A 24,989-nucleotide genomic window follows, 5' to 3' on the forward strand; every position below is an offset into this window, starting at 1 on the left:
ACTATGGCTCACAGTTTATGAAAAACCCAAATAAAAAATCTTAAAAAATTAGAATATTTTATGAAATCAATAAACAATTCAATCATCAAAATGATAACAAATAAAGGTTTAACATATCTTGCTTTGCATGTAATGAGACTATTTAATATACTAGTTTCACCTTTTAAGTTGAATTATTGAAATAAATGAACTTTTACACCGTATTCTAATTTTCCGACCTTCACCTGTAGCTATATTTATATTTACCTGCATACATTACATCTAGGCTGATGTGAACATACGTAGCATAGGAGGCTATTTCAGTTGCTAATATGATTGGCTGTCTGTACAGTCATGCAAGTTCAATGCTATTAAAGCAGCACAACGTAACTTTCAGCTTTTCTGAGTTTGGCGGCATCTTGTGGACAAAATCGGTAGTGTTTTACCAGAAAGAACACTACGTTTCCCATGAGCACCAGCGCGTACTGCCGGAAAACTCCTGTCCCGTCGCTGCATTTGTTTTGATGAGAGGAGACGGGATGCTTTTCTGTTTCACCAAGTGAACAGACAGAACGCAAAAAAAAAGATGTTAAACTGCTGGAAAGGAACTGGAATTTACCGGGATACCTTAAACAAGGAAGCCAGGGAGCGGTATATGGAGAAAATAATGATTATTAACGGTCTGGATCCATATGAAATCCCTAAGAGATCCCTGAATCCCTTAAGAGCCATGTGTTTCAATAAATTTGTATAATAGTACAACATACACTACATGTTTTGTATCCCTCTTACTTCTCTTTTCTTTTTTTTGACTGCTATATTATGTGGAAGAGGCTCCGAAGCGTGGGCAATATTTTTGTTTTCTCGTGAGATTATTTTTTTCCTCTGCAGCTACAAATAGAGTTAATATTTTTTCCTCAACAAACTAGTTTTTTTATCTGAAGATTGGGGTTAATTGCTCCGCAGAGAGCTGGACAGCAACTGCGTTTAGCTGGAGAGTGGTGGAATAAAACCCGTGTTTTGATCCCACGCCCGTCTGTGTGAGTGTTTGTGGTTTAAGGCTCTTTATGGTCCTGCGTTAAATCGACGCAGAGCCTACGGCGTAGGGTACGCGGCGACACGCACCGTACGTTGCGCGTCGCCACGTACCCTACGCCGTGGGTCTGCGTCGATTTAACGCAGAACCATAAATCATGCTTTACTGTGTGTTTGGTCGTTACAGCCGCGATCCAAAGCGAGCCGACGGCTCTTTCACTCTTTTACTTTGTTATATCAGATACTTGGCCTCCGGGGTTCTGCCTCCGAGCAGGAAACCGTTGAAAAGTTAAACCATTAGGATCTTTTCCCTTGTCTGTTATGTGGAGCTGCTGCAGCCACAACGCAGCAACAGGTTCTGCGGAGCTCTGCGCTCCACGCCCCGCCCATTTTCGTCTCGACTGCGAATCGGGAAGGAGGGGGAAGTGACGTATGCTGTAAAGCAGTCAAAGTCGTAACGATTTGCAGTTTTTTAGTGTGGCAGGGTTCCTACCATGCTCCTCAAAGTTACATAGTGCCAGTGAAGGTGATACAGACCCCTCAGACCATGACAGAGGTGTCATTAAACCTGTTGGAAGTTGATGTACCATCACAATGACTCTGGAAATATGATATTAAGGTGGAAAAGTTACGTAGTGTCGCTTTAAAGCAAAAACTTTAAATCAAAGCATTTTGTTTTTTCATATAAAATAAATAAATTTGAGTGCAATTTAGAAGTTTTGGGGATGTCCTCTTTTTGCGCTGCTGAAATCGGGGCGTCCCTTATTTGTATTTCTGAAAGGTGGCAACCCTATGCATGTGTAGTATTCTGACCAGTTATTGCATCCATCAGGGGCCTGGGTGATCTCTGCAGGTTCCAGCCTGCGTCCAGTGTTCAGGTCCAGGCAGGGGCAGTCCTCCCTCTGGACACACGCCGTGCCGTTGGCCGACAGCACCTTCCCCTCGGTGCAGTAGCAGCCGGGCTCACAGAGCCACTCACAGTGCTGGGAGACAGGGAAGCTGGGTCATTACCAACAACTACACCCCTACATCCATTGTTAGTATATTCCTCATCTTCTGAGGAATATACTGGTGACAGGATCTCACACATAATCACAGATTATACTATCATTTTATCACCATGTTACAGTACAAGAATTACATCATAAGGAGGTACATACTACCAAGGGTGAGAACTGTAGGGCTGGGAATCGATTAAAATATCAAGAATCAATTCGATTCAGATTGTTAAGATTCAGAATCAATTATCAGAGTTTGATTCAATCCGATTAGATTCCGATATTGATTTGGGTTAATGTCATTAAAACTGTTTTTTGAGCTGTTGCATGAATGATATGACTGTGTAGTTATGCAACATATTAATACTAGTATTATATTGAGATTGAACAGCAAGTATGTCTTGTCTTTCTGTTGTGCCTGCGCACTTTATATGTTTCACCGAGGGAAGTGGGAAACGTCCTCTCGAATCCTTGTATGTCTTGACATGTGAGGAATTGACAATAAAGCTACTTTGACTTTGAAGTATTGGCGGCTAATGATGCTTTAAGATTCAGTTGAAACAATATATTTTCAAATTTAATGAATTATGACTTGACATTTGGAAGGAACAGAATGAAGTTTGAATAGCATTACAGGTAGTGTAAACCCTATCAGAATAAAGGTGAAAAGTGGTCAAGAATTCTAAAATAAGGTCATTTCAGGCAGGTATTGTTCATGAAGGTGTTTTATTTGATTTCATATTCTATGTATTTATGTCTGAGAATGATGGTGATTTAGTTCCTCTGTGTTGTTTGTGATTAAGGGAGTTGTGTCTATTATTGTTTTGTTAGTCATGTATAATGTATGTTTGTGATGTATTAAGTGTTAATGTGTGTGTTGTGTGTTTATGTCAGACCCCAGGAAGAATAGCTAATGCTGTTGCTGATGGGGATCCTAAATAATACAAACAAACACGTCAGGGAGGGGCTGTTGTGGGGGAGTCGGGCCCGGCCTGGTTACTCACCGCCAGGTCGTCACACGACCGCGGGCAGGACGGCCCACAGCTGCTGAACGCCGTGCCTGGAACCTGGGAACACGGAGCCACTGGAAAAAAATACAGAGATTTTTAGGATGGAAAAGCTGACCTTCCAACTAAAAACACAACGGGACATATTTTACAAAATTTGGAATAACTGGATCGTATTTATCAACCACATGAGAGCCAATTTTATTTGATTTCACTGGTACGATTATGTTGTAACTCGTTGATTTAACCTTTGACTGGGTTTTATGATTAATTCCACATTAGCAGCAGCAGGTGACCCCGGTTTTCTGTTCATAGTTCATGTAAACAGTTAAACTAAGTTGTATTGTATCAGAGTCCTATCCAGGTGAATGTGGGAGCCCTAGCCGGCTCTGCTTATTCTAGACTTCTTTCTGATGCTTAATGAGGAGGATTCACCTCCCATTGTTGATTCCATCCACAAGTGCTGTGAAACTTAGTTGTCTGTGAAACTGGGCTCTATAAAGCTCAAAGGAGGACAAACCCACGAACTATGACTATACTACTCTTGGACCAGTATACTTTGATGTCTAGTAATGTACATTTTTAAGAACTTAAACAAACAAAACTGGAAGGACATTCATTTTCTATGGTGGTAGATAGGTTTCTTAATTATTCAATTAAAAAAAAGATTGCTTCAATCAAAAAAATATATTTTCAATTAAAAGAAAATTCACTTCAATCAAAAAAATGTATGTAATGTAACAAACAAGACCATTTTGGACAAAGTCGGGGGGCTGTAGATGTTGGTGTAGACACACCACTGACCAATGGGGAAGCATCCGCCCCCTGTGGGATGTTTGTGTCAAAATGATTCAATAAAAAAGACTTAAAGACTTAAAAACTTTTTTCACTTCAAACAAAAAAAAAAAATCACTTCAAATCAAAAAAAATATTCATCCATCTCATCCTGAACCTGAACCCAGTCTCGTCTGCTGGGAGCCAAAGTCAACACGGATGATGGTGTTGGACTACATCATGTGGTCAAGTGAACTCTTATTGAACACTTTGTGAATATCTGAAATCAACTTTAAATGCCTCTTAAAATGGCCGCTTTGTGAAGAACTACAAAGACCAACGTGCCTTGGGGGCGGCGCCTGAAGGCTGCGCGTCCAATCACTGGCCAGGCATTCACGGCCCTCTCGCAGCCCGCGGAACGCAAAAACCTCAGTTTCTCCCCAGCCCATCATCTCTTTCCCAGCCCAGCAACCAGGACAGACTTCTGTCGACCAGCGCATCTGGACCACGTCTCCCCATTTTTCCTGAGAGCTGGGGCGGGGAGGCAGTAAATCGGGACCTGGATTAACGAGCCGAGCGTAAGATCCGATACCAGAGCGCTACGCTCTTGACTCTTTCTGCCTTTAAACCCCCTCTTTTTCTTCGAGCACTCTCCTACTCCAGGAACCGTGACGTTCCAGGGATGATCGCCAGCGTGGACCAGAATCCGCCTTAGGAGCTCCAGCTTTGGACCCTTGAAGGCCCGCGCAGCCCCGCGACACAGACGGACGAGCCGCCATTCCGATGGACGGAACCGGCCCGGTGCGCAGCGAGGCAGCGTGTAGAGGATCCGTGGACCGGCACCAGGGAGCCGGCGTGAGGCACTGCTGCAGCTACTGTCCCTTTTCTTTCCAGAATTGGAAACGAGGCCGCCTCGGACTGGAAACCCCGGCAGAATGCCAGTCCTTCCCAATCCGGAACCGAGGAAGCGTGAGGCTGTGTTTTGGGGCGATCAGTTTAATCTAGAGCGGTTCAGAGCTAAATTTGTGCTTAAGGTTGTTTACCATATGTATATTACTGTGTAACGCCGGCAATTACCGGCATTATTTTTTTTTTATTTTGTGGCGCCATCTTCGCCAGTTATCCGTGGTTTTAGATACAGCGCCCTGTCATCCTGTCTCATTACACGTGGTGACGAGGGCGCCGCCATCTTTAAATGCGTTGCCGGCCGTGTGCAGCCAGTTGTCTGGAGACACAGATGGTCAGAAGTTTTGTATCACGTGTTTACTGTTTTGATTTATTTTCCTTATGCAGTTAACGTTTTATTCTTGTTGATTCTTTATGGAAGTGTTATGTTTTAATGTAGTTTGCCGTCAGGATTTATTCAATGGTGTCGCTTTTCCAACTGCTTGACACCTGGATGTAAATAAATCCTGATTGATTTTAATGAGAGAAGTTGTTTGTGTTGTTTTGCACATATTTCGTCACAATGGCTTGTTTGACAGAGCTAGAGCCGAACTATTTAAAGCAGCACAACGTAACTTTCAGCTTTTCTGAGTTTGGCGGCATCTTTTGGACAAAAGCGGTAGTGTTTTACCAGAAAGAACACTACGTTTCCCATGAGCACCAGCGCGTACTGCCGGAAAACTCCTGTCCCGTCGCTGCATTTGTTTTGAGAGAAGACGGGACGCTTTTCTGTTTCACCAAGTGAACAGACATAACGCAAAAAAAAAGATGTTAAACTGCTGGAAAGGAACTGGAATTTACAGGGATACCTTAAACAAGGAAGCCAGGGAGCGGTATATGGAGAAAATAATGATTATTAACAGTCTGGATGCATATGAAATCCCTACTAAAGAATGGAGCTCCTCGTCGGAGCTGCACTCTTTAGAAGGATTTACTGCCGCAGTTCTGCACAACCCACGTCTTACTACCTTGTTTAGGAGTGTTTGGTAGCTGCTTTGGTAAATGTTTGACTCGCCATGTGTTTCAATTAATTAGTATAATAGTACAACTTCAAAGCAGTCAAAAAAAAAGAAAAGAAAAGTAAGAGTAATACAAAACATACTGTATGCTCCCACAGTATGTTTTGTATTACTCTTACTTTTCTTTTCTTTTTTTTTGACTGCTTTGAAGAGGCTCCGAGGCGTGAGCAATATTTTTTTTTCCTCGTGAGATTATTTTTTTCCTCTGCAGCTACAAATCAAATAGTTAATATTTTTTCCTCAACAAAATTAATCGCACCGCAGAGAGCTGGCCAACAACTGCGTTTAGCTGGAGAAGTGGGGAATAAAACCCGTTTGAATGATCCGACCCCGGTCTGTGAGTGTTTGTTTGTTTACTGAGGAACGTTATGTTTGGTCGGACTCGTTACAGCCGCGATCCAACGGAGCCGACGACTCTTTTACTCTTTTAATTTGTTATCTCAGATAATTGGCCGGCCTCCGTGGTTCTGCCTCCGAGCAGGGAAGCGGTGAAAAGTTAAACCATTAGTGATCTTTTCCCCACGTCTGTTGTGTGGAGCTGCTGCAGCCACAACAGCAACGGGTTACCAGCTTCTGCGGAGCTGCGCTCCAAGCCCCGCCCATTTTCGTCTCGACTACGAATCAGGAAGGAAGGGGAAGTGACGTATGTGCCGTAAAGCAGTCAAAGCCGTAAAAATGTGTAGTTTTTTAGTGTGGCAGGGTTCCTACCATGCTCCTCAAAGTTACATAGTGCCAGTGAAGGTGATACAGACCCCTCAGACCATGACAGTTGATGTACCATCACAATGACTCTGGAAATATGATATTAAGGTGGAAAAGTTACATAGTGCCGCTTTAAGAGCCTTCAACATTATCCTGCAGAAATAACAGCCTTTACTGTTACCCTGCAAAATAAGCCCTATTTTGAGACTGATTTCTGCGGGGAGTCAGCAGCACACAGCAGTCATGTGGAAGCAGCAACGGGATGATCAGAGGGTGGGGGGGGGCATCAGCAGCACACAGAAGACATCCACGTAGCCAAGTGGAAGCAGCAATGGGATGACCGGGGATGGGGGGGGGGGCGGGGGGCGGGACATTTTGATAATACAATCTGATAAATAGTCTACTTTATTAACTATTAATAATTGTTGAATAAAATTATTAATAACTCTTGACAACTGGAACAGCGCCCCCTATGTGGCACAACAACAGTGAACCCGACCCCCCCAACGTACCGGGGCAGTGGTCAGTGTTACACGATAGGACTTTGGTTCCCAAGCCCTCGCAGTAGTTCCCCTCCCCCTCCGGCGCCGGGCTGTCACAACTTCTCCTCCGGCTCCGCATCCCTCCACCACAGGACTTGGTGCAATCGGTCCAATTACTCCACTGACTCCAGCCTCCATCTCCTGAAGAGAGAGGATGCAGAGGAAGAGCAACGACATCCCAGGACATTACAACTAGGCAAGGCAAGTTTATTTGTATAGCACAATTCAACACAAGGTAATTCAAAGTGCTTTACATCAACATTAAAAGCGGCAAGACACAATTACACAGTAAATAACAAATAAAAGGAAATAAAATGATAAGAAAATAGGTAAAATAATAAAAAGCACAAGTTGTTAGAAAGTAAGAGCAGTAAAGTACAGCAGGTACATCTCATTCTTACAATGGCAAGAATTACGTTTCTATACGGTCAAAACGTACAAAGACTGGGTCAAATACAATATTACAAAAGTAATCTGTAACAATTCGTACGGTGAATTAAACCAATTTGACAATTCTATGCCACAATGCCTGTTTCCAGGTCTTATTTCACACAACTGAGGAGAATAACATTTCTATACGGTCAAAATGTACAAAGACCGGGTCAAATACAGTATTACAAAAGTAATCTGTGCCGATTCGTGTGGTGAATCAGACCAATTTGACAATTCTACATCACAATGCCTGCATTCAGGGCTTATCCATCACTAGTGTAACTTCAATAGTTGCTCAAATGTGTTCAATTCATCAGGAAACATTTGAACCTGCTTGTTCAAGTGCATAAAAGCATGTGTCTTGTGCTGTTACTACGAGAGGTCCAAATGTCATTTTCTAGAATAACTCCCAACGGATCTTTTTGTTGCAGTAAAACCAACTCACGGTCGCATGGGCCGCCGACACAGACTTGATCTTCCCGGTGAGGGCCGACACATGACGGAGCACTGCTGGACTGCTGCTGGCGAGTTGAACAGAACCGGTATCGGGACTGGAGACCGGCCCCGCACGACACCGAGCACTGGCCCCAGGGGGTCCACCCCGACCACTGGCCATCAGCTTTAACACAGGAAGACAAGGAGGGGAGACTCACTTTACCGCTCCGTGCTGTCCTGCAGCACCTCACCGTCACTGCTGATCACACCTAAACAGACTACCGTATTGGCCCCAAAAAAAGACAGTGTTTTTTGCATTGAAATAAGACTGAAAAAGTGGGGGTCGTCTTCCGTTCGTGATCTAGATGTTATACCCATTCACACCGCTAGATGGCGCCAGATATCTTTAAAGCGAATGCTGAACTTAACTCCCCAGGCCAAAGCTATGGAAGTACCGTATTTTCCGCACTATAAGGCGCACCTAATAATTAATTTTCTCAAAAACCAGCAGTGCGCCTTATAATGCAGTGCGCCTTATATATGATCATTATGGTAATTTCTGTTACTGTAGTCAGGGGGATTGTGGGTAATGTAGTTGGTGTCGCCAAAGTAATGGCGCTAAAAACGTCAGAATCGTCACAGACGTTCCAGACAACAGCAGCGACGTTGACGAGACGGAGCAAAGCTGGTTTTTATTTTGTTAATAAAGTTTGACATACGGTACTTTTCTGCTTGGTTTTTTTTTTGTATTTGCTGTAGGATTTTGTAGCATTTCCTGTAGCGCAGCTCCATCAGGTAGATACGTAACTCAACCCCAGCCACTATAGTACGGTATTTTACCAGATATTTAGTGCGCCTTATAATGCGGTGCGCCTTATATATGGAAACGGTTTTTAAATACGTCATTCATTGAAGGTGCACCTTATAATGCGGCGCACCTTATAGTGCGGAAAATACGGTATTACAGCCAGGCAGGAGAAAAATAAAAATAATATTTTAGAAGAGGAAGATATTGTTTTCATTATGCACTTCGAGAAAAAAGTTGAAATGTCGAGAATAATGTTGAAGTACAATTTTGAGACATTTCGACTTTATTCACGAAATTGTATTTCAACTTTATTTCTCGAAATTTTGACTTTATTCACGAAATCTCGACTCTATTCTTGAAATTGTATTTCAACTTTAATCTCAACATTTCAACTTTTTTCACGACATTGTGACTTTTTTCTCGAAGTGCACAATAAAAAAAAAACCCTTCCCCTCTCAAGTATTTTTTCTCCTGTATGGCCCTAATTCTCTCCCGTACAAAGCAAACCCCTGTCACGAAGAAGAAAAATAGCGGTAAGAAAGAAAAGAGAAGAAAATAAGAGAAGAGATGACAGAAAATGGAGAAACATAGTTTCTCCAATCTGGAGAAAAGTGGGTGGAAGATCAGCAGGTTAACCGGCAGCTGAGGAGAAGTTATGATGCAAACTTCAAGATGATGATTTGAATGAGGCAAAATAATGTGCTTTTTCTCTTGAATATATTGTTATAATCATTTGTTTCAGATGTACTATAGTTATTTTCTGTATAAAAATTGAATTTGGTGTTCAAAAAGTCTTTTTTCAAACTTGAGTCTTGAAAAAGAGGGGGTCGTCTTATAATCAGGGTCGTCTTATATTCGGGCCAATACGGTATTCTAGTTCACTTAAATATGGGCATGCACATTAATCAGGGGAAAAGGATGTCACACAAAGGAAAAAGAGCGAAATCTCAACAAAATGCAGCATTGGTTGTAATAAAGACAAAGTCAGTGGACTTTCCTTACAGTTGCAGCTGAATTGAGAGCAGTTGACCAGCCGTCCTCCTTCACATGTGCTGAAAATGTAAACGTTTGTTAAAATCAGTTTTATCTTTAATAAACCAGCAATGCACATTTATTGATGAGTCAAAAAGCCTCTGAAGCGAAGCGACTGCTCTCACCAGTTACTGCACTTTCTGCTGACGGTGTCTCCAGGGTTGTACTGCACTCCGTCGACGTCACAGCGGCAGTTAGACTCCGGCACACAGACTCCGTCCTGAGCACAGGAGGGACAGTGAGTCACAGCGCTGGGATTAGGTCTTACGTCTTACCCTGGATTCACACTGAAAGCGCCACTGGCATAGGCGTCCGGCTGCCATTAATTTTCTATGAAAGCGCTGCGAGAGGCGTCGGAGGCGTCGGGAGCGTCAATTTAAAGTTGAAAAATCTCAGCTTTATGCAAATGAGCAGCGGTGACGTCGAGGCAGCGTCTAATCACAGACCGGGATTCCCGAAGCAAGAAGCCTCAATGCAGATTGTACTTTCATGTTCACACAAACATACACTCATTCACATGCGTACAGGGGCATAGCTGTGCACTAACACACTTATTTTATCAGGAATTAATACATTTCATCCAGTAAACTGACATTTTTGCTGATTTGACTGCCGTTTTTAACTGAACTGCTCATGTGAAACACGTAACTGATGGGTGAGGAGCTGGATGGTCCCAACCATTTTATTTGCTACATTGATCCAAAGCAAAATAATTAAAAACCATGCTTGTTAATCACAAAACACAGTTTAAAGAATATTACCAAATCCGCTGGGACCCGGTGTGTCAGTGTTCACCACAGACAGACTGCAGCTTCACCGGGACCAACGATGATGGTTGATGTTGATCCAGGACCAACCTGGTTAATGATCAAACTCACTCTTATCTACGCGGAAATAATGTCAAAATATAAAGAAGGCTTCCCAAAGTGGTATCCATGGTGAAATAGGAAACTGAAGATGTGCCGCTATATATAGATATGTGTAGACTACAGGACTGTCTCAGAAATTTGTGTATTGTGATAAAGTCCTTTATTTTCCGTAATGCAAAAATGTCATACATTCTGGATTCATCACAAATCAACTGAAATATTGCAAGCCTTTTATTATTTTAATATTGCTGATCATGGCTTACAGCTTAAGAAAACTCAAATATCCTCCAAATATCTCAAAAAATTTTAATATTCTGGGAATCTTAATCTTAAACTGTAATAAAAGGCTTGCAATATTGCAGTTGATTTGTAATGAATCCAGAATGTATGACATTTTAGTTTTTTTAATTGTAATACAGAAAATAAAGAACCTAATCACAATATTCAAATTTTCTGAGACAGTCCTGTATATGCACTTGTTTCCCTCCAGTTCTGCAGCTTGAAGCCCCGCCCACTGCAGGCGTCCACAGACTTTATCAAGCAGCGATGCAGGCGATTTTTGACGCTTTTAAGTGTGAATCCACCATAAGTGCACATGTCCTCCTCTCCCCCGTCCACCTGAAGAACGGTCCCCGGAGGACACTGGCAGCCGGCGGTGCAGTTCCTGCTCAGCTCCATGGTGATGTCCAGACAGGACACGGCCCCCGCCACACACTGTTTCCACTCCAGGCCCGGAGGACAGGCCCTGCTGCCGCCTGGCACAGGGACGGAGTCCAGAAATGGTGAGTAATCAAAAAGATATATGCATCACAACGTATAAGTATAAATAAGCACTGTACCACAAGGCTGCAGGTTGCAGGCACTGAACTGCTGAGCAGTGCCGTGGATTCTGATAGGCCCGCGGGTCCGGGTCCTGTAACCTCCGCCGCACGTCACCGAGCACTCGGACCACCCGCTCCACGGCTCCTTGGTTCCTTTACACACATTACATCCAGTTTCAAATTCATTTCAATTCAAAATGATACTTTTCTTAGTTAGTGTTAGAATAATTGAACATAGAATAATCTCATATTTACTCCAATTGCCTTTACATATAAACTAAGCTTGTTTGGTGTGTGTGTACAACTCAAATTTGTAGATGGGAGAAGTCAGATAGTGTGACTGCGGATGAATTCATCAAAGTGCTATCTGTGCAAATGGACTCAAAACTAAGTCCGATGACACCACCCATGACTCTTTATATCAAACCATTCAAAAGTTATGGCAGAAAGTAGGAACTATCAAATATGGACCAATCAGATGAAGGGTGGGTGTGCTTTTTGGCGTCTAGCGTCACCACGGTAACGCTTTTGACTGAGGAAAGTAATTTTCCGTCGCAGGATGGAGATGCATATTTTGATGTACGGTTACGGTTCGGGCCGTATTAACGGCCGAAGAAATGGCATAAATTGCGCCAAAATTACATGATTAATTCAAAATGGCCGACTTCCTGTTCGGTTTCGGCCATGGCGCCAAGAGACTTTTCTTTAAGTTGTGACATGATACAGGTGTGTACCGATTTTCGTGCATGTACGTCAAACCGTATTGTGGGGCTTGAGGCACAAAGTTTTCTAGGGGGCGCTGTTGAGCCATTAGGCCACGCCCATTAATGCAAACCATTAAATATCAAATCTTTCACCAGGCCTTTTCTACATTTCCTACAGATACAATAGGGCCTTTGCACTGTAAGTGCTCGGGCCATAACTAGGGACCACCCTAAGGAAATAAAAAGAGAGGGGTCGGCAGAGTGCGCGTCAGAACGGTAGGAGATATAGCTGAACGCATCTCTGTCCGTTCTCCTTGCAAGTAAAAATGTAACCCCACTTGTCTTTCTCTCTTTTGTATGATGTTTTGGATGTTCTAGGTTGTTTGAACCTGACGGTTAAAGACGGTCCAGTACTGCTCACCAAGGCAGGGCTCGATGCTGCAGGTATCGATGCCGACTCGCTGCCCTTCGCAGGGCTGGCCGCCGTACGCCGGGAGAGGATTGGTGCCCGAACGGTAGCGCCTTCGCACTCCGACATCACACGTTCTGCTGCAGTCGCTCCACCCTGTCCAAGTGCTCCACCCACAGTCCACTGAGACACACACATAAAACAAGTGTTTATAAATGAACAGATTGTTTTTAGGTATACTGTTAATAATTATAACACTAGAGGTTCCAGTCAGCTCAAATGACCAATTCCAAGGACCAATCATCTTAAGAGATCTTTTATTTATAGATCAGTGACTTTGTGGAATAACCTGCCTCAAAACCTCTGCTGCATATACAACAAATTCACCTTTAAAAAGAATCTTAAAGTCTACTTAACATTGTAAAGTTTTTTTAAAGTTGTTGTTTGTTTGGTCTTTTTGCATTCTGTATTATTTAATAGTTTTCTTTTCTTTAATGTAATTTTATCTAGTATCGAACTTGTGAATGAATGAATGAATGAATGAATGAATGAATGAATGAATGAATGAATGAATGAATGAATGAATGAATGAATGAATGAATGAATGAATGAATGAATGTTTATTTCGGTACATTTGTAACCAAAAGGGTGTAGGTAGAAGCAAGGCTTATACTGTATATACCTACCCCTCTTACTGGTACCTTACATTGGTTACAGCAAATACAAAAGAGCAAAGCTCAAGACTTTGAAATGAATTATCAGTAAACTCAGATATCCTATCATAGAAAAATAAAGAAAGGCACAGAGCTCAAAACCCAAAAATAACTTAAATTTCCCATCATAGCAAAAATAAATAGCACATGGCTCAAGACCCAAAATAAACTTAAATTTCCCATCATAGCAAAAATAAAAAATAGCGCACAGCTCAAAAACCCAAAAAATAAACTTAAATTTCCCATCATAGCAAAAATAAAAAGTAATGCATTGCGCAAAACCCAAAAAATAACAGTACATAAGTTGGCAAACTTAATTTTCCATACCATAACGGGAAATTACATAATTTTTATAAAGTCTTTTAAGGCTGAATAGTGTACAACATGATTTGATATTACTGGGGCAGTTGTTCCAGATGTTCACCCCTTTGACAGATACACAGTGGTTTTTTACATTGGTTCGGGTCTTCTCGGGACGTTATTGTGCATTGAGTTAAATCATGTAATCACTTTGTATTTGCAATTGTATAATTCTGTATGTTTCTTTTTTTTTTTTGTGGACCCCAGGAAGACTAGCTGGTTGCTATGGCACCAGTTAATGGGGATCCTTAAAAAAATCTAATCTAAAATCTAATCTAAACACCAGCAGAGACCAGGAACAATCTTAAATCACGTGGAACACAGGAAGAACAGAGAGAGGAATATTAGCAGTGAAACACTCACCTGGGCAAGGAGCAGCACCACACTCCATTTCTCCGTTAGTGCAAGTACTGCGTGAGACACAAAATACAAGTGACTGTTGGATTTTACTGAATGGAAACATCCACACAGGAGGAATGTAATATGATGCACAAGAGAAGACAGGTACCAGTTATTACAAGCGTCGACAGGCAGGCGAGTACTGGCTGGGTACATCTCCCCCCGGTGGTAACAGGGACACCGGGCCAAAGGCACGCAGCTGCTGTTGAACAGGTAGAAACCCGGGCCGCAGTAGCAGCCATCGTAGCAGGTGGTGGCACACTGCACCTCGGCGGGGGTCATGTCCAGGCACACCCGCGGACACGCACCGCCCTGAGCCCTGCACTCAGCCACCGTCATGTACGTCATGCCCTCTGGACACACACCTGGGGGAGAGGCAGAGGCAAGGCCTTCAGGGAACCAGGACAATACAGAATATGCAGTCCTCGAGTTGTAAAAAGAAATCAGGGGGGATGGTGGATTTTATCATATGGGGACAGATAATTTGTGCTGATTACAAATAATATAATATATTACAAATAATAGCAGTGACCAAAACACCTGCAGAAATACTGCAGGAATGACATAGCAGCAGTTAAATGCAGCCTTCTGTAAGCTTTAAATATCCACTGGGCTTACATCAAATACATCAAAACACAACAATAAAAAACACTTTTCTGAACTTATCAATATGACTCTGTCCTTCACAGGATAAGTAACATGGATCACTGCAAAAACTCAAAATCTTAACAAGAATATTTGTCTTATTTCTAGTTAAATTGTCTCATTTTAGTAAAAACAAAAAGATCATTACACTTAAAACAAGACTCATCACTGGAAAAAACAACAATTTTCACTTGTTTCAAGTAGATTTTCACTTAAATTAAGTAGAAAAATCTGCCAGTGGAACAAGATTTCTTTGCTTGTAATGAGAAGATAAATCTTGTCCCACTGGCAGATTTTCCTACTTATTTCAAGTGAAAATTTACTTGAAACAGGTGAAAATTGTCAAATAAGTTATTTTTCTGGTGTTATTTTTCTGGTGATGACACTAAATGTTGAAATAGCAGTAAAACCACATTCATTGATGAAATGACATAAGGGATGGAAAGGAGGGATGGCAGTTTTTATTTCAGGGGGGATGCCATCCCCCCTCATCCCCCTCAACTCCAGTACTGATAATATGTATCCTAACTTTTTTCACAATTTCTTATCCCCCCAACAATGAATTTCATAATTATTCAACCCGTAAAGCATCCCAGCTTCGGCCCCCACAATCGCCAACTATTTCATCTCAATATACAGTAGGTACAGATATATAGACCTATATTATGGATATAGATATGTTATATGTGGGTATGTACTGTATATGGATATATTGAGTTGTATTATACGTATTATGCGGTTCCCATTTTGTATCAGGTAATTTTTGGGGATTTTTGGGTAGCTAACGTTAAACGGTCATATTATAAAGTTCGGTGTCCTCATCACTTTAATTTCTACAACAAATCCTGCCTTGAAGTCGGACCAAGCGTCAAGACTTTTGTTTGTCTTCAAGCTTTGCTTTGTCTATTTTCGTGTATTGAAATTAAGTACATATAAATATCAGGAAACTGGATTCGTGGCCAAATATTAATGTCCATGGACCACTGGTTCTTGGTAACTGTACCAAATATTAATGTTCATGGACCACTGGTTCTTGGTAACTGTACCAAATATTAATGTCCATGGACCACTGGTTCTTGGTAACTGTACCAAATATTAATGTCCATGGACCACTGGTTCTTGGTAACTGTACCAAATATTAATGTCCATGGACCACTGGTTCTTGGTAACTGTACCAAATATTAATGTCCATGCATGGACCACTGGTTCTTGGGGTAACTGTACCAAATATTAATGTCCATGGACCACTGGTTCTTGGGGTAACTGTACCAAATATTAATGTCCATGGACCACTGGTTCTTGGGGTAACTGTACCAAATATTAATGTCCATGGACCACTGGTTCTTGGGGTAACTGTACCAAATATTAATGTCCATGGACCACTGGTTCTTGGTAACTGTACCAAATATTAATGTCCATGGACCACTGGTTCTTGGTAACTGTACGGGTCACTGTCAAGTCCAACTGCCTTTAATTTAAGCTGATAATCAGCTGTTATCCCGTCTTCTCCACTAGTTGAAGCTGTTTTTGCCACTCAGTGTGAGTAAGGGGACGTGGTCCAGTGGGGAAGTGACATCAATGCAGACCCGGTATTGTATTACTGACTTTTTAATATGTGCTAAATAAATAAACAAACAATATCTTGTAACGTGATCGTCTGTGTATAACCTCACGGTGATGGTGTGTGGTTTTGTATAGGGAGATTTGAGTCAGCAAAAACTATGTTAACACAGCTGCAGTGCATCTCTCATTAGTTTCCCACGATATGCCGTGTGTCGGTCACGTAGCAAAGGACAGGTTTTTGATGTTTTTCATAGCTTTTAGTGAACTGGTACCTGAACAGGGGTGGGAGTTGCAGTCTCTTGTCTGAATGTGAGGCCCGGTGCAGCTATGGCCACCGTGCTGCGGTGCCGGTAAACTGCAGAATCTCTCTCTTGTCTGAACACCAGAGTCACAGTCAGTGGAGCACTCAGACCACGCCGACCAGGCCGACCAACCACCATGAACTGGAAGAAGAGAGCCAAAGATCAGCGTTTTAGTTTCTCATTTTCTCTTTTTCATTGAGTCCTCTTTGTGTATCTCAGGACGTTAGTCATACCTGGACAGTGTACAGTGTTGCAGGGCTCCTGCTCCTCACTGTCCCCGTGGCAGAGAGACTGATTGTGTGTGTGATCGCAGCCGCGAAATCGTCGCCTAATCCCGACATCATTTACATGGCTGAAACATGTCTTACTGCACTCAGACCAGACGGTCCATTTACTCCACGCTCCATCTGGAAGTCCTGCACAATATAAGCACAACAGTCACTGAGCGGGCCTTAGATGCACGAGGCTTTACTGGGAGTGGATGATGGATAACCAACCCAGTCTCACATAAAAACGTTCCCTGCCTACGTTGGTCCAAAGTGCAAAAACGTAAAGGGGATACAATAATAGCCCTTGAATTGTTACATTGTTAAATTTTTTCTGCCTATTAGTTTTGCGTCCAAGTCACGTGACTTTCAAGATTCTGGGCGTGACACCAAAAAACATGGCGGACATTTCTCATTTTTTTGTGAATAAAATCAATATTTTTTTTAAATATATTTTTATCCCGGTTTTTTTCCCATTTTTTTTTACCACCCCGTGCTCCTACCTACTGACAGTCCTGTGCATTGCCATCCTCTACCAACCCCGGGAGGGCCCTGCACTGAGCTCAGGTCTCCTCCTTAACCTGAGGAGTGAGCAGGCCGCATCTTTTCACCAGACAGGGTGGGGCTTCTCCGGCCGAACGTAGCGCGTGGAAGGATCACGTTATTCCGGCCGGATCCTCCCCACCCCATCTGGCGCCCCGGTTGGCCAGAGGGGGCATGTATAGCCCAGGACTGTGTGCATGTTTTTGTGAGGGTAGCTCCCATTAGCTACCCAGGGGAACACGGGGAGAACATACAAACTCCACACAGAAAGATCCTTTCGCCAACCCCACCCATGGTGTGGGCACTGAAGTCATGGGGGAACTAACACGCACTTCAGCGCCCACAGCGTCCCCCGGCGGGAATCGAACCCAGGACCTTCTTGCTGTGAGACGGCTGCACTACCAGCTGCGCCACCGTGCCCCCTAGTCAATATTTTGAGTTAGTTTCTGCATAAAAATGCGTTTTGATTACATTTCTAGCGAGAAATATTTATTTTACTTTCATAATATTCACTCAGTGAATGTACATAATCACTCGCTTGCTCGTTGTTGCAAAGTTTTTTCAGATCTCGCCAGAATAAAGGCTGATTTATGGTTCCGCGTTACACCAACGCAGAGCCTACGGCATAAGGGTACGCGTCGACGCGCGCCGTAAAACTTCGCAACAACGATGAATTGTTTTTTGAATTGTTTTTATGTTTTCTGTGGGGACTGCAGATGAAACTAGCATTTCTGCTAAAACCCAGTGTATTTACACTGCTTAATGTAGTGTTCATTAGTATGCATTGTCCCATCTAAATAAACTTTCATTAGATTATATTTGATTTGATTTGCTGTGATTGCTGTGTGTGTTGAGTGTGAGCTGCCGTACCGGGGAGACACTGGTGGAAACAGCGCCGGGCCTCGGAGGAGTCTCCTGGACAGGGCTGGACGGCTCCTGCTGGATTCACCGCAGACCTGAGGAGAGAACTGAGGTCCGTAAGGACTCCAGCCCCATCCCTATCTGGGATGTGAAGCGTGAGCAGCAGACGAACATTTTCTCTTCATGAGGGCATGAAATTAAAAACTGCAAATGACCAGTGATAACACCGGAGAGAGAACTGTGTTGATAGTGGAAGCAGTAAATGTTTAGTGATGCATTCCTAGGTTGTGTAAATGTATGGAAAATGAAATAAGAACACTTACAGCGGCTCAGATCATTTTTAAGTCTTTGATCCCTTCTAAGACTACCATGAAATAAACTAATTTTACCTGGATTTTACCTGAGGAAACACTGGTTGATGCTAATATGCTCGAGTTTTCACCCAGGGAATCCAACAACCTGATTTAGCCCCCAATTCCCACATCGCTTTTAAAATAATGTTATGGATTCTTTGAGTATCAGTTGTTAACGATCATGAATTACTTTCTTCAGACAGGTGTCTTTCCTGCTGCCTTCAAAACAGCGGTTGTGAGGCCGTGTCTGAAGAAGAGTAATCTAGATCCCAATCCCTAACAACTACCGACCTGTATCCAACTTACCATTTTTAAGTAAAACTTTAGAAAAATTGTTTTTTATTCAACTCAGTGAATTTTCAAATCGTAATAATGTTTTAGAGAAATATCAGTCTGGTTTTAGGACAAACCACAGCACAGAGACGGCCCTGTTAAAGATTGTTAATGATGTGCCGCTTTCGATACAGTAGATCACCCCACCCTGTTAAATAGACTCAGAAACCTGGCGGGCCTCTCTGGTTCTGTTTTAAACTGGTTCAAGTATTTTTATGTTCCTCAAAAACCTATAAAATCAAGTGTAGGGTACCCCGAGGTTCGATTTTAGGCGCAATACTTTTTAATTTATATATGCTTCCGCTTGGGGACGTCATCAGGAGGCACGCCATCAATTTTCATAGTTATTAAGTTTAATGTTTTATGTAAATGTTGTCATTATTAAGTTTTATGTTTTATGTAAAGCGCTTTGCATTGCATTTTGTGCTATACAAATAAAGTTTGATTTGATTTGATTTGATTTGATTTGAACTGTACCTGTATCGTTGCTGCAGCCCCACGCCGCAGGTGACATCACAGGGGGACCACGAAGACCAGGCTGACCAGTGACAGGCGGCCCGGCATTTGGATGTGTCGCAGGTCACGTTCCCCTCTTTGCACACACTAGTGATTTAAAAATGATTATTCCAATAGAGGGTATGCATTGACGTCACTTCCCCACTGGACCAGCCCCCTTACTCACACTGAGTGGCAAAAATAGCTGCAACTAGTGGAGAAGACGGGATAACAGCTGATTATCAGCTTAAATTAAAGGCAGTTGGACTTGACAGTGACCCGTACACTTACCCCAAGAACCAGTGGTCCATGGACATTAATATTTGGTACAGTTACCCCAAGAACCAGTGGTCCATGGACATTAATATTTGGTACAGTTACCAAGAACCAGTGGTCCCTGGACATTAATATTTGGCCACGAATCCAGTTTCCAGATATTTATATGTACTTAATTTCTACGCCGGGGAAATACACGAAGCAAAGCTTGAAGGCTTACAAAAGTCTTGACGCTTGGTCCGACTTCAAGGCAGGATTTGTTGGTGAAATTAAAGTGATGAGGACACCGAACTTTATGATTTGACCGTTTAACGTTAGCTACCCAAAAATCCAACATTACCTGATACAAAATGGGAACCACAAATCCACGTTTCGGTGCCTGGAATCCAGTTGTTTCTGTGAATTGCAGTGATCCATTTGTCTCTCTTAAGCTTATTTTTCATCAGTCTGTAAAACGATAACTCTGATTTCTTGCTAAATCTATGAGTACAGTCGATCGCACAACAGCTCTTTCCCATTTTAGATGTTTTCCAGTTGCTCAAACTGAAAGTTTACGCTGACACTCAGTCTTTCTGACACTCAGTGAGTGAAACCCGCTGGGAAGTGGCATCTGTGACGTCATTCACATTCCCTCTATAAGGTGTTTTATTATGATTCACAGATGATTCCCTGTAGTACTGGAAATTATTCATGGCTGAAAAAAGAGAAGCCTATAACTTCTCCACACCACACATACGCTGCACTACAGCTATCACACACAATAAAAATATGTACTGCAGCTTAATGTGGGTTCCAAGAGGTACAAAGCAAATTTCTGCTATTTTTATTGCAAAATCAAGCCCAAGCGTTTGGAACAGCGTCTGTCTCTCTCACCATGTGCTGCACGGGTTCCTCCTGATCACCTGTCCTGGCTGCAGTGGTTCTCCCTCCCACTGGCAGAGACACCGGCTGGCGTTCACACACCGGCCCTCCTGCAGGAACAGCCCGGGGGGACAGCGGCACCCTGGGAGAGGAAGCGATTATTCCTGTTGCAGTTTCTTTGGTATAAGGTGACCTACTATCGGAATAATACAAAATAACACTTGCATTTAGTATTTATGTTTCAACCTACTGAAGAATAATGAAGAGTATAACTGTGCTGACATAAATATGAGGCAACCACACTCATAGCCAAATAGGAAAAGGGGGGTTCCCTATAAGTTATCCACATAATGATGAAAAGACAACAACTTCTCACTTGCAGTTTAATAGCAAGAGCTGAAAAAGTGCTGAGAAACGTTGTACACGGAAAATCATTTTCCATTTTTTTCTATTAATTACATATAGTCTTTGAACAATATGTGAAAGTGCATAAATACATGTACACCTTACAAAGGTCTGTATGTACTTAGAGCAGACGGATATTTGTTTCACAGACACAAGCAGAGTCTACTTCTTCTTGTGTGAATGAAATGCCTGTCATATGTACTGTTTGTCACTGACAGGCTTAACAACATTAGTGCCTGACACGATCTGCTGCTTTCACAATATGCAGTTACATTTATAACATTTTAAATATGACAATAAACAAGAAATATAACTAATTTATTAAGTTGAAGTTGACAGAAACCCACACAGCAGCTTGTCGAGACTTTCATGAACCCAAGAAAGTGCAAATGATATCGACTTGCTTTGTTCTGCACAACATGGCCATGAATCATGGCCCCTCTAATGCCAGAGGTTTCTAACGCACCCGAACGCCTGCCTGCAGAACTAGTTACACAAGTGTCTGCATATATATGGCAGGTTTGTGCCCAGATTGACAAGAACGGCAAAGGAAATCTAGACCTACCTAACAAGATAAATTTGCAAGGCAAGTAAAGTTTGGGCATCAACAGGTAAAGTTTGTGCATTGACAGTTTAAGTTTGGGCATCAACAGTTAAAGTTTGTGCATCGACAGTTAAAGTTTGTGCATCGACAGTTAAAGTCTGGGCATCTACAGTTAAAGTTTGTGCATCAACAGTTAAAGCTTGTGCATCAATAGTTAAAGTTTGTGCATCGACAGTTAAAGTTTGTGCATCAACAGTTAAAGCTTGTGCATCAATAGTTAAAGTTTGTGCATCGACAGTTAAAGTTTGTGCATCAACAGTTAAAGTTTGTGCATCGACAGTTAAAGTTTGTGCATCAACAGTTAAAGTTTGTGCATCGACAGTTAAAGTTTGTGCATCGACAGTTAAAGTTTGTGCATCAAAAGTTAGTTTGTGCATCAATAGTTAAAGTTTGTGCATCAACAGTTAAAGTTTGTGCATCGACAGCGAGCAAAAGCCTTGGACTTAAATAAATCTTTCAACTGGAACCTGAAAGTCAGGCTTAGTGTGGTGGTTTTGTGCCTTATGCTGCAAAAAATGGAAATAATCATGGAGTCCTACCCACTATACATGCTGCAGTGCAGTTGCTGGTCATGCTGACATCTGAACACATAGGAGGACAGGGTTCGACTCGTCCAGCCTGGCAGTCGTCCCTCGTCACCAGCACCATGCCGTGGACGCAGCCTGTCAGGAACTTTATTAGTACGTTTACATCAAACTGTGGCACCACTTAAATTTCATTTTGGAGGACTGGAATAACCAAGCTCTTCAGGTTGGGGGGATTTAAATACAATCCTCAGGAGTACTGAAACATGAACAGCAGACTCGCCTGTCTGGGTCCCAGTCTCATTGGTGCATGACTGCATGTTGCAGCTGTGACTCTGCTGAGTCATGCCCTCACAGTCTCGTCCACCGTTCTTAGGGGGGGGGGCGGAGCAGGTCCGGATCCTCTGCCGGACTCCTCCTCCACAGGGGGCGTCACACTGAGACCACTCTGTCCACTCGGACCAATGACCGTTCACTACAAGAGACAGAACAAACACGCTTCAGCTGATCATCTAAACATGCAGCGGATACAGTAATCCCTGGTTTTTCGTGGGGGTCATGGTCCAAAAAGAACCTGTATTAGGGGAAATCCGCGAAGTAGCAACCTTTTTTTTTTTTACAATTATTATACAAGGCTTCAAATAGCGGAGATCAGCCCCACCCCACCGTGACCCGATTAATTGGATTTGAACGGGAGAAAATGAGAAATGATTATGAAAAAACTACAATAAGTACAGTAGGACAGATTGTGACTGGCTCGTATTTCCCTGCTCTTCTGATGCTGCTGCATCCCGACTCTAGCGTCTTTTTCTCCTAAAGCCGCGGTGCAGGTGTGTTTTTTCCAGAGAAGAACATAGTTATGGGTCGTCGTTGTCGCTCTTTTTTTTCTTCTGGGCTAAAAGATTCTTCTAAACCGACACCATGGATTATATCTGAGACTGTAATGAACGATTCATCAAAGGGTCCCATTCTTGAGCTGCTGCTGAAGCTCATTGGCCGTTCTCAGCTTGTTGCTAAGCAACCAACGTTATTGACACAGGAAGTGAAGAAGCGGGGAGACTGTTTAGCCAATCAGAATGCAGAACACGATGCACAATGCAAATCTGTGAAGGAGCGAGACGTGAAAGGTGAACCGTGTTCTAGCCAGGGATTACTGTATGCCAAAGGTGCAGCCGTGCAGAAGACGAGTGATGCGTGGAGGTCCAGAGCAGTGACCTGGACAGGCTTTCAGGAAGCAGGCTCTGCTGTCAAACTGAGCTCCACCGCAGGAGCCCCCGGGCAGAGCGTCCCTCAGGATGTCCCTCTGCCGGAACAAGGAGCCCAGGCCACACGTCACGCTGCAGCTGCTCCACGCCGTCCATGGAGACATGATGCAGTCCACTGAAAGAAGGAAGAAGAGTGTAAAAACACAGACAGTTGGATTCTTTTTTTGTTATTAAAGGGGACCTATTATGAAAAACAGGTTTTTTCTTGCTTTAACATATATAAAGTGGTCTCCCCTCAGCCTGACAACTCAGAGAAGGAGGAAAGCAACCAAATTCTGCAGTGTCTGTACAGCCGCCCGGATGATCCGTCCAGTGTGATGTGACTTCTACCAGCCGTTCAGATTCGGCGCATTTTTGTTATGTAACCAAAATGCAAACCACGCCCACAACTATAAAACCGTTTAAATGCATGCGAGCATCCGACTATCGTAGCACTGCGTGACATCGGACGCTCTCTGTCCATCTCCCTCCAGCAGCTGCCACTTTATTGAGGTTTTTGTAGTGAAATGAGGAGGAATCATAGAGATAACTTCTCATTTCAACTAACTGGATCAGCCGTTCCTCATCCGTGACCGTTTCCTACAGCGCTTTCAACCAGCTTTCAACGCCAGCGGCAGGAAGAAAATAGAAGCAGGGCGTCCGACAAATGTTCAGCTCAAAACGTAGCGCTGCGTCGCTGCGGCCAGTTAGGACAGTCCAATAGAAAATAAAGCAATGGAATTGATTTTGTCGCTGACGCTCGCATCACATGCAGTTAGGACACGGTGTAAAGACTGATTTATGGTTCCGCGTTACACCAACGCACATGTAACCTACCACAGTGCTTCTCATCTGAGCCATCGGCACAGTCCCTGTGCAGGTTGCACCTGCGGCTCATCTGGATGCACTCCCCGCTCTCACAGGAGAACTGCTTGGAGGAGCAGGGACTGGGGACCGGGGGGACCGGGGGCAGCCGGGAGGTCGCCGGGGGCCCGGCCGTGGTGCCTGACCAGATACAGGATCACAGTAAAACATATTCACCCAGGTTTAGTCACAGCTTCTGAGTCAGCGGTCACCACAGAGCACAAGCATCATCAGCAATGGAATAAGCAACAAGCAATAAGCAATCAGCAGAGACAGTTTTAAAAAGCAACTGAAAAGGTTCCTTTTGTACAGAAGAGTATTAGGGCCAGGCAGGAGAAAAATATTTGAGAGGAGAAGATTTTTTTTATTGTGCACTTCGAGAAAAAAGTAGAAATGTCGAGATTAAAAAATAAAGTCCAAATTCCGCCTTTTTTCTCAACATTTCAACTTTATTCACGAAATTGTACTTCAACATTAATCTCACCATTTCGACTTTTTTCTCAACATTTCGACTTTTTTCTCGACATTTCAACTTTTTTCTCGAAGTGCATAATGAAAAAAAAATCTTCCTCCTCAAAAATATTATTTTTATTTTTCTCCTGCATGGCCCTAATACTTTTCCGTACTTTTGGGTACAAACATACACAATGTTTAATATATATGTTTAATATACATTTTGTGATGTACTGTATAGCGTATGGAATATACAGCTCAATGTAGTTAGTAATTGTGATAATTACCACTATAGTGACGTTGCTAATGTAATGATGTGGGTGGGGTTAGTGGGGGGGGTAATGGAGTGATGTAATTGTATTTATTTATGTATTCATATATTGAAAGTGTAAAGTATTATATGACGTATATATG

General features: G+C 42.8%; 1 protein-coding gene across 1 annotated transcript in view; it reads right to left on the bottom strand.

The window, feature by feature from the left end:
- Positions 1-24,989, bottom strand: part of sspo (SCO-spondin) — a 188,788-nt gene that overhangs the window by 93,429 nt on the left and 70,370 nt on the right. The window contains exons 58-77 of the mRNA XM_061714052.1: positions 24,096-24,263; positions 23,230-23,394; positions 22,298-22,489; positions 22,030-22,152; positions 20,494-20,623; positions 19,327-19,452; positions 18,173-18,258; positions 16,727-16,909; positions 16,464-16,634; positions 14,093-14,348; positions 13,948-13,994; positions 12,524-12,694; positions 11,417-11,551; positions 11,196-11,332; positions 9,834-9,928; positions 9,679-9,728; positions 7,879-8,052; positions 6,972-7,142; positions 3,017-3,096; positions 1,828-1,997 (exon numbers count right to left, since the gene is read on the bottom strand). Of these exons, the coding sequence (XP_061570036.1) occupies positions 1,828-1,997; positions 3,017-3,096; positions 6,972-7,142; positions 7,879-8,052; positions 9,679-9,728; positions 9,834-9,928; positions 11,196-11,332; positions 11,417-11,551; positions 12,524-12,694; positions 13,948-13,994; positions 14,093-14,348; positions 16,464-16,634; positions 16,727-16,909; positions 18,173-18,258; positions 19,327-19,452; positions 20,494-20,623; positions 22,030-22,152; positions 22,298-22,489; positions 23,230-23,394; positions 24,096-24,263 (2,830 nt within the window). The remainder of the gene's footprint in view (positions 1-1,827; positions 1,998-3,016; positions 3,097-6,971; positions 7,143-7,878; positions 8,053-9,678; positions 9,729-9,833; positions 9,929-11,195; positions 11,333-11,416; positions 11,552-12,523; positions 12,695-13,947; positions 13,995-14,092; positions 14,349-16,463; positions 16,635-16,726; positions 16,910-18,172; positions 18,259-19,326; positions 19,453-20,493; positions 20,624-22,029; positions 22,153-22,297; positions 22,490-23,229; positions 23,395-24,095; positions 24,264-24,989) is intronic.

Source organism: Cololabis saira, chromosome 22 (genome assembly GCF_033807715.1).
Source record: "Cololabis saira isolate AMF1-May2022 chromosome 22, fColSai1.1, whole genome shotgun sequence".
In the NCBI taxonomy this organism is placed as follows: Eukaryota; Metazoa; Chordata; class Actinopteri; order Beloniformes; family Belonidae; genus Cololabis; species Cololabis saira.